Source organism: Schistocerca nitens, chromosome 2 (assembly GCF_023898315.1).
Source record: "Schistocerca nitens isolate TAMUIC-IGC-003100 chromosome 2, iqSchNite1.1, whole genome shotgun sequence".
Taxonomy (NCBI): Eukaryota; Metazoa; Arthropoda; class Insecta; order Orthoptera; family Acrididae; genus Schistocerca; species Schistocerca nitens.
In genome coordinates this window covers 469,160,530-469,179,175 of record NC_064615.1, presented here as the reverse complement: position 1 = coordinate 469,179,175, position 18,646 = coordinate 469,160,530, and the positions used below count along the sequence as shown (strand labels likewise).

The following is an 18,646-nucleotide window of genomic DNA, read 5'->3' as shown; positions in this document are numbered from 1 at the left end:
CGAGTAGTAGCACCAGAAAAGATTTTGTTAAAGATAAAATCCAATAGCGTGAAGTAATTCCTTCTTAATTCGAGTCCCGAAACACATCTAATTATTCCTTTTGTTGGACTGACAGTACATGGAGAGCATTTAAGACAAACTACGAGTGGTTCCTGTGTAGGGAAGTCGAGTTGCAGTTTTCACTGTGTAAAGATGTGCAGAATATAAGAGTCAATAAATCACAGGGAGTGTACATTCTTAAAAAAGAATGGAGTAGTATTTCGGTGGGTTCATTTCGTGGAAGTAAACAAGCTCAGTTAACATCATTTGGACGAAAGTTTTATAAACATAGAAATTTCGTAGTCCACGTAACTGCACGCAGACAAGGAAAAAAAGACAACGCAACGTTCTAGAGAACCTCAGAGTTGAACAGCAAAAAGACATTTTTGAAAGTACAAGAAAAATATTTCGTACCGCATATTTTGTGGCAAAAGATAAAAAACCACATTTAGACTGTCACAGGCTTGTGGATTAGTAAATTCAAAATGGTCTCCACATGACCCAAACGCTGCACAGTAAACTCAGTTGTGCCAACATCATAAGAGTGCCTTGCGGACCCTATGAGGACGAAGCTCTGTTCTTTCGTAATATCGAATAATTCCAAGATCTCTGTATTCATTGATGATCCCTGGTTTCAAAATCCGTTTTAATAATGAATTTAAGTTCAGAAATTAGTGATGGTAATGTAAATACTTTATTCTTGGATATCACTGGACTTCATAAAACAGAAACAACAGAAACTGAACTTTTAAAATGTCTCTCGAAGTGCAGTTTCTCTGCATGTAATTAGAATGACAATTTGATTGGAGCATGCAGTGATGGTGGTTGTGTCATGCTAGGTAGGAATTCAGGTGTTTCAGAACAACTTAAGAAAAATACAACAAACTAGTCAAATGGCATACATTGTGGCACCGAAATGAATATTAGGTTTCTGATGCAATTGAAGAGGTTCCTGGTGTGAATCATACTATCAATTTTTTAACAAGCTGTGTACGTTGCGCCACCAATCTCCAGAAAATCAACATGAACTGCAGCGATGGTGCTAATGTCATGCTAGGTAGGAATTCAAGTGTTTTAGAACGACTTAGGAAAAAGTACAACAAATTATTCAAATGACATACTTTGTTCCACCGAACTGCTGATTGCTGATGCAGTTGAAGAGGTTACTGGTATGAATCATACTATCATTTTTTCAACAAACTGGATATGTTGTGCTATCTATCTCCTAACAATCAATGTGAACTATCAGCTATTGGACAAGAGTTAGTTACAGAACTTAAGAAGATATCTAATATATTCTCAGGGCATCGAGTGGTCCCAAGTCCTACCAGACTTTAAATGTTTATTCAGATAGATGTTCGAATGACAAAACTAGGAGATCAAGTGTTAGGGAAGAGTTCAAGGGAATGCATAAAACACTATCAAGTCCCGAGTTCAAGTGCATTACATTCCTTTCTGATGTTCTTGAAGAGATTAGTATCCTCTCACACTACCTCCAAAATGGCAGTACTAATATTTCCTCATCATATAGGACAATTAAGAGGTTAATTGGAGCCACTGAACAACTGAAGGAAACACTAGGTGCTTTCATAAAGAAAGTAGACAAAGCTATTTCAGAAGGCCACTTCAAAAACGTTTCACTGATTCCCAGAAGAGAACCAAGCAAAATGACTACGCAGACTAACAGAAAACAATGCTGTCAGAACATTAGCAAAAATTTGAGGCAAAGGCTAATTTCGAATGACAATGGAGAATTCAGATCCTTCATTAAAGAGCTTGATATTTTGGACAGTAAAAATTGGCTGTATGAGGGTGGGAGCCGATATCTAGAAGGGGGGAAAATCTATGAAAAATGTGTGATCGTTTTCTTCTTTCTCTCCCAAATGTAAGAGAAGGTTTCACATACTATATATACAACAGTGGAAAGAAAATTCCTGAAAAGCTGAACCCAATTTTTGTTTGTGTTGATATGCTCCCTGTGAAAGAGGTTTTAGCACAACGAACGTAGTTACGACAAAATTGCGGAATCCGCCTTCTGTTTGCCATCGCTCGTCTTTAATGTTTATTTCAACTGTGGTTCCTGCGTTACATCTATGAAATCCCGATGATTGCAGTAAAGTATGGATAAAAACACATAGGAATGCCGAGGACAACCAGTTCAAGAAACCTTTTATACATGTGCAACAGTCTGAGTGAATCTATGTGAGTTGGTCCACTATGTTTGTTATGGGTTGGGTTGTTTGGGGAAGGAGACCAGACAGCGAGGTCATCGGTCACAACGGATTAGGGAAGGACGGGGAAGGAAGTCGGCCGTGCCCTTTCAAAGGAACCACCCCTGCAATTGCTTGGAGCGATTTAGGGAAATCACGGAAAACCTAAATCAGGATGGTCGGACGCGGGGTTGAACCGTCGTCCTCCCGAATGCGAGACATTTGTTATGAATGCAGCAATGTTCAACACCACCTACAAATTTAATTACGTAATCTTCCTACTGTACTGTATATGCACACTGAGAAAAAAATTGAATTTACTACCCTTTCTGATGTTTTAATGTCCTGCAGTGCATTTTAATATTATCGTCACTTTCAATATTCGTGTTAGCTAATTCATATATATTTCATGTCTGTAGAACTTTTGAAGGCTGTCTGGAAACATACAAGAAATACCCTCATGTCCCTGGTCTTGTTGGTAACATGCAAAAGATGGCCTCATGTACCTAATCTTGTTAGGTATAGTGAACTCATTACCAAATAAATAAAGAAGTAGGCCTACTTGCGTTTGCATAATCGCTGTACACAAATATTTACGCATCAGTTGTTACAACTGATTCTGACAAGAAGTGACTGACTTGTGACGTTTGTTCTTTTGTTTCTAGTGCGTTTCATTCTTTATCCTAAAGCGAAGAGCGGGTTGTTGGAGGCCCGAACAGTAGTGAAGCCTAGTTTTTTTCTCACAATCAGTTATATACCAGTCGAGCTAGAAGTGCGTCAGAGAGAGGGAATTTACAGCTTCAAATTTTGCCTTACAGCCAAGGCAAGCACCCTGATAACCATAGAGATATTTTTAATTTTTTCTGGTATAATACACTCCTGGAAATGGAAAAAAGAACACATTGACACCGGTGTGTCAGACCCACCATACTTGCTCCGGACACTGCGAGAGGGCTGTACAAGCAATGATCACACGCACGGCACAGCGGACACACCAGGAACCGCGGTGTTGGCCGTCGAATGGCGCTAGCTGCGCAGCATTTGTGCACCGCCGCCGTCAGTGTCAGCCAGTTTGCCGTGGCATACGGAGCTCCATCGCAGTCTTTAACACTGGTAGCATGCCGCGACAGCGTGGACGTGAACCGTATGTGCAGTTGACGGACTTTGAGCGAGGGCGTATAGTGGGCATGCGGGAGGCCGGGTGGACGTACCGCCGAATTGCTCAACACGTGGGGCGTGAGGTCTCCACAGTACATCGATGTTGTCGCCAGTGGTCGGCGGAAGGTGCACGTGCCCGTCGACCTGGGACCGGACCGCAGCGACGCACGGATGCACGCCAAGACCGTAGGATCCTACGCAGTGCCGTAGGGGACCGCACCGCCACTTCCCAGCAAATTAGGGACACTGTTGCTCCTGGGGTATCGGCGAGGACCATTCGCAACCGTCTCCACGAAGCTGGGCTACGGTCCCGCACACCGTTAGGCCGTCTTCCGCTCACGCCCCAACAACGTGCAGCCCGCCTCCAGTGGTGTCGCGACAGGCGTGAATGGAGGGACGAATGGAGACGTGTCGTCTTCAGCGATGAGAGTCGCTTCTGCCTTGGTGCCAATGATGGTCGTATGCGTGTTTGGCGCCGTGCAGGTGAGCGCCACAATCAGGACTGCATACGACCGAGGCACACAGGGCCAACACCCGGCATCATGGTGTGGGGAGCGATCTCCTACACTGGCTGTACACCACTGGTGATCGTCGAGGGGACACTGAATAGTGCACGGTACATCCAAACCGTCATCGAACCCATCGTTCTACCATTCCTAGACCGGCAAGGGAACTTGCTGTTCCAACAGGACAATGCACGTCCGCATGTATCCCGTGCCACCCAACGTGCTCTAGAAGGTGTAAGTCAACTACCCTGGCCAGCAAGATCTCCGGATCTGTCCCCCATTGAGCATGTTTGGGACTGGATGAAGCGTCGTCTCACGCGGTCTGCACGTCCAGCACGAACGCTGGTCCAACTGAGGCGCCAGGTGGAAATGGCATGGCAAGCCGTTCCACAGGACTACATCCAGCATCTCTACGATCGTCTCCATGGGAGAATAGCAGCCTGCATTGCTGCGAAAGGTGGATATACACTGTACTAGTGCCGACATTGTGCATGCTATGTTGCCTGTGTCTATGTGCCTGTGGTTCTGTCAGTGTGATCATGTGACGTATCTGACCCCAGGAATGTGTCAATAAAGTTTCCCCTTCCTGGAACAATGAATTCACGGTGTTCTTATTTCAATTTCCAGGAGTGTATGTCCTAGATAAAAACAAATATGAAGGTATAGTTTGAAATTGGTATCTGTTCATGTATGTACGTGTGAGAGTAAAGGAAATGGCATTTTCGTCACGTGCACCGTACCTTCTGACGATCTACGTCTACATGACTGCTCTGTAATTCTTCGGACCACTTTTAGCCTGTTTTTCGACCGTCCCGCTTCCGAATATCACTTGGGAAAACAAAAGACCTCTCTCTTAATGTGCAAGATTTCATTTCTCTTGTTTTATGACGATGCCCATTTCTCCGTATGTAGATGACAGTTAACAAAATATTTTCGCATTCGGGTGAGAGTTCTTGTAATTGAAATTTCGTGAAAAGTCTGACCGCAACGGAAACGACTTTGTTTTCATGACTGCCGCCCGAACGCACTTATCTTATCCATGATACTCTGTTCCCAATTTCGCAGTCATACAAAACGAGACGCTCTTCTTTGAACTTCTTTTATGTCCTCCGCCAGTGCCGCGCGGTAAGGATTCCATACCGCGTAGTAATACTACAGCATAGGACGGACAAGCGTAGTGTAGGCAGTCTCTCTAGCAGATATGATGCATCTTGCAAGTGCTCTACCAGTAAAAGGCATTCTTTGGTTCGTCTTCCCCACTCGCAATTATTATCCGTAGGTATTTAGTTGAATTACTTGTGTGACTTAATGTGTAACCGAAATATAACAGATATTTTTAGCACACATGCCTGCCGATGTGGCCGAGCGGTTCTAGGCGCTTCAGCCCGGAACCGCGCTACTGCTACGGTCGCAGGTTCGAATCCTGCCTCGGGCATAGATGTGTGTGATGTCCTTACGTTAGATAGGTTTAAGTAGTTCTAAGTTCTAGGGGACTGATGACCTCAGATAGTTCCATAGTGCTCAAAGGCTTTTTTTTTTTTTTTTTTTTTTTAGCACTCATGCGGAAAAACTCACACTTTTTGTTGTCGAGGCTGAATCTTTTTGCACCAGACATACCTTATCTAAATCATTTACAATTATTTGTGATTTTCTATTGACGTTCCTAGAGTAAAATAGATCGCACTTAAGCAGACGGTAAACATTATCATCTGTAAACAATCTAAAGCCGCGTTCATACTGGACGTGCAGCTCCGCACCACGTACAAGCGCGCGGGACAGAGCAGCGCAGAACTGCACAGAATGGAGCAGATTATTCGTAGGTGCACAGCAACGTTCCACAGTGTGCGCACGGTCGTCAGTAAAAACGGATAACCAGGAACTCGACCTAACCAAATCTTCGCTCAAATGAACCAGCGCTGCGCCGAACATGCATTCTTGGTTTTGCGCTGCGCAGCCGTTGTGAACGCGGCTTAACGCTCGTTACGGCTGTTCTGCTCGCCAGATACTGGTGTCTGTTCAAATGGTTCAAATGGCTCTGAGCACTATGGGACTCAACTGCTGAGGTCATTAGTCCCCTAGAACTTAGAACTAGTTAAACCTAACTAACCTAAAGACATCACACACATCCATGCCCGAGGCAGGATTCGAACCTGCGACCGTAGCGGTCTCGCGGTTCCAGACTGCAGCGCCAGAACCGCGCGGCTACTTCGGCCGGCACTGGTGTCTGTGCTGAGAGACGGCGTTACGGCCGCTGTGATCAGTTTTCATCGGATTTTTCGAAAACTATTAGATGAAGAACTTTGATTTTTGCACATCCTACATTCTGACACCTTCACTCGATAAAGAAGCGAATTTCTTTTCGCTGTCTGTCATACCTACTGCGCTGCATCAAATTAAGTAAAAAATTGCAAAAAATGTTGATTTTGCGAAGGTAAAAATGCACTGCGTATTAAGTTTGCGGATGATGTATTTGAACTCATACATTGCAGTGAATGAAATGTAGATGAGATACCATAATTTTATTTCAAACTGAGATCAGAACGATATCTCGTTTCGTTCTCGAGTTACTGGGTTTTATATAAGACGAACGGTTTCGCGCAACTCGCCCATTCACGTCCTTGCACGTCGCAAATCAGGCAAAATCACGGGGTAATAACAATCGTCATATCTCATAAATGATTCGGGATATCGAAATCAGGTTTTTTGCAGATGACGGAACGCAATGCGGCACACACGTTGTGTGATAAATACTCGAAAATTTTTGATTCACCGAGATATGGAAGTAGCTTCTCCTCAGCAGTGAGAGGCCGGTGGCTCAGTGCATGCACGTTCCATAGCTCTGTCACTGCAGAAAAACCCACGCAGCGCAGTTATACGTACACTTCCACTGCACTGAGGAACAGTGTGGCATAATATACATGTCCACAACAGCGGACGTGTTAGAGGGCTGCGCAGAATGTCTCCTAAATTCTTTGAATAGATTAAGGACATCAGATGGCTTATAATGCTTCCTAGGGGGAATCGAGATATCACCTCCGTTCCACTACATGACTGCTCATGTACACTCCTGGAAATGGAAAAAAGAACACATTGACACCGGTGGGTCAGACCCACCATACTTGCTCCGGACACTGCGAGAGGGCTGTACAAGCAATGATCACACGCACGGCACAGCGGACACACCAGGAACCGCGGTGTTGGCCGTCGAATGGCGCTAGCTGCGCAGCATTTGTGTACCGCCGCCGTCAGTGTCAGCCAGTTTGCCGTGGCATACGGAGCTCCATCGCAGTCTTTAACACTGGTAGCATGCCGCGACAGCGTGGACGTGAACCGTATGTGCAGTTGACGGACTTTGAGCGAGGGCGTATAGTGGGCATGCGGGAGGCCGGGTGGACGTACCGCCGAATTGCTCAACACGTGGGGCGTGAGGTCTCCACAGTACATCGATGTTGTCGCCAGTGGTCGGCGGAAGGTGCACGTGCCCGTCGACCTGGGACCGGACCGCAGCGACGCACGGATGCACGCCAAAACCGTAGGATCCTACGCAGTGCCGTAGGGGACCGCACCGCCACTTCCCAGCAAATTAGGGACACTGTTGCTCCTGGGGTATCGGCGAGGACCATTCGCAACCGTCTCCATCAAGCTGGGCTACGGTCCCGCACACCGTTAGGCCGTCTTCCGCTCACGCCCCAACATCGTGCAGCCCGCCTCCGGTGGTGTCGCGACAGGCGTGAATGGAGGGACGAATGGAGACGTGTCGTCTTCAGCGATGAGAGTCGCTTCTGCCTTGGTGCCAATGATGGTCGTATGCGTGTTTGGCGCCGTGCAGGTGAGCGCCACAATCAGGACTGCATACGACCGAGGCACACAGGGCCAACACCCGGCATCATGGTGTGGGGAGCGATCTCCTACACTGGCCGTACACCACTGGTGATCGTCGAGGGGACACTGAATAGTGCACGGTACATCCAAACCGTCATCGAACCCATCGTTCTACCATTCCTAGACCGGCAAGGGAACTTGCTGTTCCAACAGGACAATGCACGTCCGCATGTATCCCGTGCCACCCAACGTGCTCTAGAAGGTGTAAGTCAACTACCCTGGCCAGCAAGATCTCCGGATCTGTCCCCCATTGAGCATGTTTGGGACTGGATGAAGCGTCGTCTCACGCGGTCTGCACGTCCGGCACGAACGCTGGTCCAACTGAGGCGCCAGGTGGAAATGGCATGGCAAGCCGTTCCACAGGACTACATCCAGCATCTCTACGATCGTCTCCATGGGAGAATAGCAGCCTGCATTGCTGCGAAAGGTGGATATACACTGTACTAGTGCCGACATTGTGCATGCTCTGTTGCCTGTGTCTATGTGCGTGTGGTTCTGTCAGTGTGATCATGTGATGTATCTGACCCCAGGAATGTGTCAATAAAGTTTCCTCTTCCTGGGACAATGAATTCACGGTGTTCTTATTTCAATTTCCAGGAGTGTATTACTACGAAGTGTCACCTTTCTGACAGGAAATAGCGAACCGACTTGCACCTTTGAGGCGATACTCAATAGGCACGCAATGGGAAGATGCTTCTGAGCAATGGTGTCAAAAGTGTTCTAGAAATGTAGAAGTAGAAATCAGCATGAAATTCCCCGTCTATACCATTCATCATTTCGTGTAGTAAAAGGGGGGAGACTTTACGTAGGTCCAGAATTCGGTAGCTGGTACACATTACCCTAGCAGATAGTTTGTATAGGTTCTACATCTACATCTACGCGATTACTCTGCTATTCACAATAAAGTGCCTGGCAGAGGGTTCAATGAACTACCTTCAAGCTGTCTCTCTACCGCTCCACTCTCGGACGGCACGCGGGAAAAACGAGCACTTAAATTTTTTTGTGCTAGCCCTGTTTTCTCTTATTTTATCGAGACGATCCTTTCTCCCTATGTAGGTGGGTGCCAACAGAATGTTTTCGCAATCGGAGGAGAAAACTGGTGATGAAATTTCATGAGAAGATCCCGTCGCAACGAGAAACGCCTTTGTTTTAATGATAGCCACTTCAATTCACATATCTCGTCTGTGTCACTATCTCCCCTATTTCGCGATAATACAAAACGAGCTGCCCTTCTTTGTACTTTTTCGATGTCATCCGTCAGTCCCATGTGATGCGTATCCCACACCGCACAGCAATACTCCAGAATAGGGCGGACAAGCGTGGTGTAAGCAATCCCTTTAGTACACCTGTTGCACCTTCTAAGTGTTCTGCCAATGAATCGCATTTGGTTTGCTCTACCCACAATATTATCTATGTGATCGTTCCAATTTAGGTTATTTGTAATTGTAATCCCTAAGTATTTAGCTGAATTTACAGCCTTCAGATTTGTTTGACTCACAGCATAATCGAAATTTAGCTGATTTCTTTTAGTACTCATGTGAATAATTTCACTCTTTTCTTTATTCAGGATCAATTGCCACTTTTGGCACCATATCTATCTATATCCGAATCCCGCTCCAGCTACTGCCGGGTATGGGTGCTGATGAGTCCTCTCCATTTGGCTCGCTCCTCCCACCACTTTTCTTCCTCCACTTGCTGCCAGGTCACACCTCTCCTTTCTACAGATATTCTCACTCCCATTTTCCACCGTGTTCTTGGGCGCCCTCTAGGTCTTTTCCCATCCATCTTTAGTTCTTCCATAATTTTGGGGAGTCTCTGACCATGAGCCGGCCGCGGTGGTCTCACGGTTCTAGGCGCACAGTCCGGAACCGTGCGACTGCTACGGTCGCAGGTTCGAATCCTGCCTCGGGCATGGATGTGTGTGATGTCCTTAGGTTAGTTAGGTTTAAGTAGTTCTAAGTTTTAGGGGACTGATGACCACAGCAGTTGAGTCCCATAGTGCTCAGAACCATTTGAACCATTTTTTTCTCTGACCATGCATCCTCTTAACATGCCCAAACCATCTTAATCTCTTTCTTTCAATTTCTTCTCTCATACTTTCTTGTTTGAGGTCCTTTCTAATCTCTACATTCCTTACTCTGTCCATTCTTGTTTTTCCCTTAACTGCTCTGAGAAATTTCATTTCCCCTGCTTGCAGTCTGCTCCAGTCCCTTTCTGTCATTGTCCATGTTTCTCCACCATAGGTGACAATAGGGATGTAATAATTCTTATACATAAGGAGTTTTGCTCTTTCTGAAACTTCATTATTTCAAATCAGGTGTTTTATTGTTTGATAGAAATTGCCTCCCTTCTGTAACCTCCTATTAATTTCGTTCGTTTTTCTTCCATCCATAGATATTTCACTCCCTAAATAAGTAAAACTTTCTACCACTTTGAGGGGTTCTCCATTCAAAGTAATATTTCTGTTGATTCCTTTCTCTCTTCCAAATACCATTACTTTACTCTTATCTTTATTTATTTTTAATCCATACCTTTTCATTATTTCCTTCCACGCATCAAGCTGTACCTGTACATCTACCTTTTTATTACCCCATATTACCATATCATCTGCAAAAATCATCTTTTTGTCTTTTTCTTTTACTATATCTTTAACTGCCCTATTCATTCCCTCCATCACAACATTAAAAAGTGCAGGAGATAGAATACTTCCTTGCTTAAGTCCTTGTCTTATTTCGAAGTATTCAGAGTTCCCCATTGGTGTTCTAATTCTACAATTGTGTCCTCTGTACATTGTCTTTATAACATTAACGTATCCATCTTCTATATTCATCTTCTTCATTTCTTCCCAGAGACTTTCCCTGTCAACTGAGTCATATGCCTTTTCTATGTCTATAAAAACCATTATCACCCTTTTGTTATATTCCCAACTTTTTTCCATCAGTTGACGGATAGAAAATATCAGGTCGATCGTGTTTCTTCCTTTCCTAAACCCATGCTGTTCTTCACTCAGCTCCTTTTCTGTCTTTTCATTTATTCGATTTAGTAAAATTCTTTCAAAAATCTTGGCTGTATGACTCATAAGGGTTATTCCTCTGTAGTTTTTACAAAGTCTTTTATTGCCTTTCTTGAAGATGGGAACAATGTCTCCTGTTCTCCAGTCGTCAGGTATTGTACTATTTCTCCACACGCTTGATAGTACTCTATACAGCCACTGCGTTCCCACTGGACCTGCTGCTCTTATCATGTCCACTGATACATCATCAGGTCCTGGGGCTTTCCCCCCATTCATCTTCTTCACAGCTTTTTCCATTTCTTCCCGTGTAATTTCTCCTAATTCTGCTTCCCAACTTCTCTCAATTTCCCCATTATTTGTTGTTTCCTCATGTACCTGCTCCTCACCGTTTAGCAGCTTCTTAAAATGTTCTTTCCAGAGATCTTTTATATTCCCTGGATCTTCAATAATGGTACCGTCCTCTGTTTCCATCTTTACTGGTACTTCAGAAGCCTTCCTTTTATTTTTCATCATTTTATAGAACATTTTCTTATTGCTCTTCACATCTTCTTCAAGTTTTTTTGTAAACTCTTCCCATGCCTTTTTCTTTGCCGTTTCCACTATTTCTTTGCACCTCTTCTTTTCCTCTATATATATTTTATGGTCTTCGTCATTTTTAGTTTTCCACCACTTTCTCCATGCTCCATTTTTTCTTCTAACTGCTTGGATTGTGGTATCATCCCACCAACTTGTCTGTCTTATTTTTTCCTTTCCAGATGTTCTGCCACCTACTTTTTGTGCTGCTTCGACTAAAGTGTCTTTGAATAAACTCCATTCTTTTTCTACATCGCAGAAAACTTCTTTTGGAAATTTTTGTGTGATTAATTCTCTGTACTTCTCAGCACATTCACTCTCCTTCAGTTTCCAATCACGTATCCTCACCACTTTCTTCTGTTTTCTATTTTTCACACACTGATTCATTTTCCATTGTCCCACCAGTAATCTATGGTCTCCATCTGCACTCACACTTGGAATTACCTTCACATTTGTTACTTTCTCTCCCCATTTCCTATCTACTAGAATATAATCAATTACACTCTTGGTTCTTCCATCCCAACTGTATCTGGTGATAACATGACTTTCTCTCTTCATAAACCAGCTGTTTGCTATTTTCATTCCATTTCTCTGGCACAAATCCAGGAGTCTTTCCCCTTCTTCATTTCTGCCTCCATATCCAAAACATCCCAATACTTGCTCAAATCCCTTTCTGTCTTTGCCTACCTGTGCATTAAAATCTCCCATCACTATATTAGCACTCTCTATATGGTTTTCTAACACATTTTCAAAGTCCATCTTCTCTTCTTCGCTACATCCCACTTGAGATGCATAAATCTGGATTACTTTTAGTGTTTCTTTTTGGAATCTCAGGTTTAAAATTATGATCCTGTCTGATATATATCTCACATTTTCAGTACAGCTTTGTACATTCTTATTCACCATCACTGCCACACCATTTCTTCCAGACCTGTTATTCCCACTCCAGTACAGTTTTCCTCCTCCTCTCAAATTCTTCTCACCTTTTCCCATCCACTTTGTTTCGCTTAACCCCAATATATCTAACTTCCTCTCTGTTAGTACATCTGTCATTTCTTCCATTTTTCCATTGAGGGTTAATATATTAAGGGTGCCAATATTTAGGTTATTTTTTAGTCCAGTTGGTTTCATCTTCTTGTACTGATGAATATCATCAGGTCTCCCATCATTTGCACCAGTACTTGAAGAAGTAGTGGGGTCAAATCCTGAGTGGTTCGTTCCGAGGCTCATCTGTGTTTTGAAAGCAATATACACTCCTGGAAATGGAAAAAAGAACACATTGACACCGGTGTGTCAGACCCACCATACTTGCTCCGGACACTGCGAGAGGGCTGTACAAGCAATGATCACACGCACGGCACAGCGGACACACCAGGAACCGCGGTGTTGGCCGTCGAATGGCGCTAGCTGCGCAGCATTTGTGCACCGCCGCCGTCAGTGTCAGCCAGTTTGCCGTGGCATACGGAGCTCCATCGCAGTCTTTAACACTGGTAGCATGCCGCGACAGCGTGGACGTGAACCGTATGTGCAGTTGACGGACTTTGAGCGAGGGCGTATAGTGGGCATGCGGGAGGCCGGGTGGACGTACCGCCGAATTGCTCAACACGTGGGGCGTGAGGTCTCCACAGTACATCGATGTTGTCGCCAGTGGTCGGCGGAAGGTGCACGTGCCCGTCGACCTGGGACCGGACCGCAGCGACGCACGGATGCACGCCAAGACCGTAGGATCCTACGCAGTGCCGTAGGGGACCGCACCGCCACTTCCCAGCAAATTAGGGACACTGTTGCTCCTGGGGTATCGGCGAGGACCATTCGCAACCGTCTCCATGAAGCTGGGCTACAGTCCCGCACACCGTTAGGCCGTCTTCCGCACACGCCCCAACATCGTGCAGCCCGCCTCCAGTGGTGTCGCGACAGGCGTGAATGGAGGGACGAATGGAGACGTGTCGTCTTCAGCGATGAGAGTCGCTTCTGCCTTGGTGCCAATGATGGTCGTATGCGTGTTTGGCGCCGTGCAAGTGAGCGCCACAATCAGGACTGCATACGACCGAGGCACACAGGGCCAACACCCGGCATCATGGTGTGGGGAGCCATCTCCTACGCTGGCCGTACACCACTGGTGATCGTCGAGGGGACACTGAATAGTGCACGGTACATCCAAACCGTCATCGAACCCATCGTTCTACCATTCCTAGACCGGCAAGGGAACTTGCTGTTCCAACAGGACAATGCACGTCCGCATGTATCCCGTGCCATCCAACGTGCTCTAGAAGGTGTAAGTCAACTACCCTGGCCAGCAAGATCTCCGGATCTGTCCCCCATTGAGCATGTTTGGGACTGGATGAAGCGTCGTCTCACGCGGTCTGCACGTCCAGCACGAACGCTGGTCCAACTGAGGCGCCAGGTGGAAATGGCATGGCAAGCCGTTCCACAGGACTACATCCAGCATCTCTACGATCGTCTCCATGGGAGAATAGCAGCCTGCATTGCTGCGAAAGGTGGATATACACTGTACTAGTGCCGACATTGTGCATGCTCTGTTGCCTGTGTCTATGTGCCTGTGGTTCTGTCAGTGTGAACATGTGATGTATCTGACCCCAGGAATGTGTCAATAAAGTTTCCCCTTCATGGGACAATGAATTCACGGTGTTCTTATTTCAATTTCCAGGAGTGTATGAAGACTTTCCTACTGGCTTGCTAGGCCTAACGCAAGAAAGGATTTTCTGTTGGGGTTGTCTCCCTTAGCCTTTGGAGTTTCTCCTCCACCACAAGGCAGTGATTCCCTTCTCATTTAATCCCCAGAAAGGAGGGTTGCCTCATCTGCCAGCTACGCCGTTCCGAAGTCTTCCTTCTCCGCCGTCGCTGCCATTAAGGTCTTCACCCGTAACCCTGGGCATACATATATCTTATCTAAATCATTTTGCAAGTCGTTTTGATCATCTGACGACTTTACAAGACGGTTAATGACAGCATCATCTGCAAGCAATCTAAGACGGCTATTCAGATTGTCTACTGTGTCGTTAACATAGATCAGGAACAATAGAGGGACTATAACACTTCCTTGGGGAACGCCGGATATTACTTCTGTTTTACTCGATGACTTTCCGTCTATTACTTCGAACTGTGACCTTTCTGACAGGAAATCACGAATCCAGTCGCACAACTGAGGTGATACTTCGTAGGCACGCAATTTGGTTAGAAGACTCTTGTGAGGAATGGTGTCGAAAGCCTTCTGGAAATCTAAAAATATGGAATCAATTTGACATCCCATGTCGATGGCACTTATTACTGGATGAGTATAAAGAGCTAGTTGTGTTTCACAAGAACTTCATAATGTTCGAATACAGTATATGTTTCAAAACCCTACTGCAAATCGACGTTAGTTATATAGGCCTGTAATTCAGCGAATTACTCCTACTTCCCTTTTTGGGTACTGGAGTGACTTGAGAAATTTTCCAGTCTTTAGGTACGTATCTTTCTGTGAGCGAGTGGTTGTATATAATTGCTAAATATGGAGCTATTTTGTTTGCATACTCTGAGAGGAACCTGACTGATATAAAATCTGAACCCGAGGCCTTGCCTTTATTAATTGATTAAAACTGCTTTGTTACACCGAGGATATCAACTTCTATGTTTCTCAACTTGGCAGTTGTTCCTCACTGGAATTCAGGAATATTTACTTCGTCTTCTTTGGTGAAGGAGTTTCGGAAAACCGTGTTTAATAACTCTGCTTTAGTGGCACTGTCATCAGTGACTTCACAGTTGTTATCGCGCAGTGAAGGTATTGATTGCGTCTTGCCACTGGTGTGCTTTATGTACGACCAGAATCTCATTGGGTTTTCTGCCAGATTTCGAGACAGGATTTCGTTGTGGAAGTTATTAAAAGCATCTGGCATTGAAGTACGCGCTATATTTCGAACTCCTGAAAAACTTTGCCAATCTTGGGGATTTTGCGTTCTTTTAAATTTGGCATGCCTTTTTCTTTGCTTCTGCAACAGCGATCTGACCCGATTTGTGTACCAAGGGGGATCAGTACCATTACTTATTAATTTATGTGGTGTATATCTCGCAACTGCTGTCGATACTATCTCTTTGAAAACATTCCACAACTTTTCTACACTTACGTGATCAAATCGGAAGGAGTGAAGACTGTCTCTTAAAAAGGCGTTAAGAGAATTTTTATCAGCTTCTTTAAATAGATATACTTTGCGTTTATTTTTGATGGTTGTAGGTGTTACGGTATTCAGCCTAGCAGCAACTGTCTTGTGGTCGCTAATCCCTGTATTCGTCACAACACTCACTATTTGTCCAGGTTTATTGGTTGCTAAAAGGTCAAGTATGCTTTCGCAACCATTTACGCTTTTTATGCCTGCCGCCGGCTTTAAAAGTATAATTTTTCCAGCATATCGAGGGTACATTGAAGTCACTACCGACTATAATTGTATGAATGGGATACCTATTTCAAATGAGACTCAAGTTTTCTTTGATCTGTTCAGCAACTATATCTTCTGAGTCGGGGGATCGGTAAAACGATCCAATTAATAGTTTAGTCCGATTGTCAGGATTAACCTCTACCCATGCTATTTCACACGAACTATCTACTTCAATTTCGCCACAGGGCAAACTACCTCTGACAGCAATAAATACTTCACCACCAACTGTATTTAATCTGTCCTTTCTGAACACTGTTAGATCGTTTGAAAAAATTACAGCTGAACTTATTTCCGGCTTTAGCCAGCTCTCTGTATGTGGTGTCACCGCCAGACACCACACTTGCTAGGTGGTAGCCTTTAAATCGGCCGCGGTCCGTTAGTATACGTCGGACCCGCGTGTCGCCACTATCAGTGATTGCAGACCGAGTGCCGCCACACGGCAGGTCTAGTCTAGAGAGTGTCCCTAGCACTCGCCCCAGTTGTACAGCCGACTTTGCTAGCGATGGTTCACTGTCTACATACGCTCTCATTTGCAGATACGGCAGTTTAGCATAGCCTTCAGCCACGTCATTTGCTACGACCTAGCAAGGCGCCATATTCAGTTACTATAATTACTTCAAGAATGTATTCTGAACAGATAATATTGTGACTCATGTACCGTCAAGAGCGACGTTCATCATTAATGGATTAAAGTTAAGTATCAAACTAATTACGTCCGCTTTCTGAATTTTCATTCCTTGTCATGTTCCAGATCTCACGTCAGTATAGTTCTTCCCTCCTCACGCTAGCCTGCTTGAGCTAAAACGCGTGCGTTTCGGCCTCCACTCGTAACACGCTGTTGGCTCTTCTGTTAACACAAAACTGTACCTACAATTATTTGAGCTTCAGTGCTTTCTATTAGGCCTTGGAGCTCTGGTTCGTTCCCAACACAGCTACGACAATTTACAATTACAATACCAATAGTTTCTAGGACTACCTTACTGTGTTTTACCTCCTCACTTTTTGACGGACGTCCCTTCTGTGGTTCCCTGAGACCCTCTAACCTAAAAAACCGCCGAGTCCCTTCCACATAGCCCCTGCTACCCGTATATATATATATAATATATATGACCTATTAAGCGGAACCCGGAAACCCAGCACCCGATGGCGCAGGTAAAGGAATCTGCAGCCTACATGGTCACAGAACCGCCTGAGCCTCTGATTCAGACTCTCCACTCGGCTCTGCACCAAAGGACCACAGTCGGTTCTATTGACAGGTGTGATGCTCGAGAGGCAGGAGGACTGGGAGCGGAGGCGGATGCGCGGCCTGCGGCTGGTGGTGCGCACGCTGTGGCTGGTGGGCGCCTGGCCGCCGGGGGCGGCAGCTGGGGGCGGCGGGGGCGGAGGGCGGCTGTACGCGCTGTACGTGGCGGCCGCCACGGTCCTCATGGCCTCCTACCCCGTGTGCGCGGTCTGCGTCATGGCCGAGGCGCGCGCCGACATACAGGTCACCGCCGTGCTCGTCGGCGTCACCTCCTCCTACGTGGGCGCCGTCTTCAAGATGCTCACGCTCTTCCTCAAGCGCTCACAGGTACGATAGCAACCGGTTTCTTCGCTTGCATAAATATTTCACAAGCAATTGTACAGGGCGTGACGGAGGGCACTTCGTGAATGTATTAGTGATTTTCTGTCCTATTCCATCCGCATCTTGAGCGAGGAGCACCCTAATTGACATCTACACCAATACTCTATAAACCATTGTGAAGAGCGTGGCAGAGATTGCTTCCCATTGTACCACATTATTAGAGTTTCTGCCCGTTCCAAATTAGGACCTCGATGGGCTAGACGCGTAAGTGTCGTTACGCCCTTTTCCATCATATGCCGATTCAATTCCTCCATCTTTGAATTATCCACCATGAAGATTTCAGCACGATATCTTTCATGTATAGCGAGAAATACATTTCAGAAAATAGTGGATGTCAGTCAACTTTCAGCTTCTTTGCCTCCAATTTGTTAGCGATTCTTACGGAGTGCTTGCAGTGAAAGTGTTGCTGCAAATTGTATTCGAAAATGAGTGAAATATATTAAGCAGAGTAAAAAAAAATTTAAAGACACTAAGAAGACAAGAAGGTGGCAATAGTTATAGAAATAAGAAAGAGATTATTGTAACACAAAAAAGTTCAGCCTGTTATTCGTTGCTGTCGAAAGGAGTGTAGTCAGCAGTGACTACTGCTGTCGAGGAAACTGTGTTTCATCTGTTTTATACTTAAACTGATAAAGCTCAAGCTTTCGTCAACCGAACGAGTCAGATCTGCATTCATGATACTCGGTCGACCGCTCTTCTCTTCATCACAGACACTGATTTGCCCATTTTTAGAAAATCGGTTCCACTGTCTTACATCACCTTCAGTCATTACGTTTGGCCCATGAACTTCATACACTTCGTGATGGATTTCACTAGCTTTACAGTTTTTGCCTCAAGAAACCTTATTACAAAACGTATCTCACAACTGCGGGACTTGTCATTTCGGCATACATTTCGAATGCACGTGGCTCGGAGGCAAACAAAGACACGACCTTCTTCCTCCGCTGCTCGCAGCGCACTGATTCAAGGTGCATTCCACCGCAAGAGCGGCGCCACTTCCTCTACTATCACACACGCTATATCAAAATGGAAATCATTATGTTGGTTCATAAGTTTGTAGCGTTTCCCGTAAGTTCAGTAAACACAAAGATACATATAACAGACACTTTAGTCATCAATGATACATTTTACTTCACTATTTGCAACAGTCTGCCAACGATGGGGTAACTTTTCGACTTTGCGACTGTAGAAGTCACGTGGTTTTGAGA

General features: G+C 45.3%; 1 protein-coding gene across 1 annotated transcript in view; it reads left to right on the top strand.

Moving 5' to 3' along the window:
* Positions 1 to 17,075: 17,075 nt before the first annotated feature.
* Positions 17,076 to 18,646, top strand: part of LOC126235102 (odorant receptor Or2-like) — a 117,748-nt gene continuing 116,177 nt past the window's right edge. Inside the window, exon 1 of the mRNA XM_049943836.1 lies at positions 17,076 to 17,384. Coding sequence (XP_049799793.1) covers positions 17,076 to 17,384 — 309 coding nt within the window. The remainder of the gene's footprint in view (positions 17,385 to 18,646) is intronic.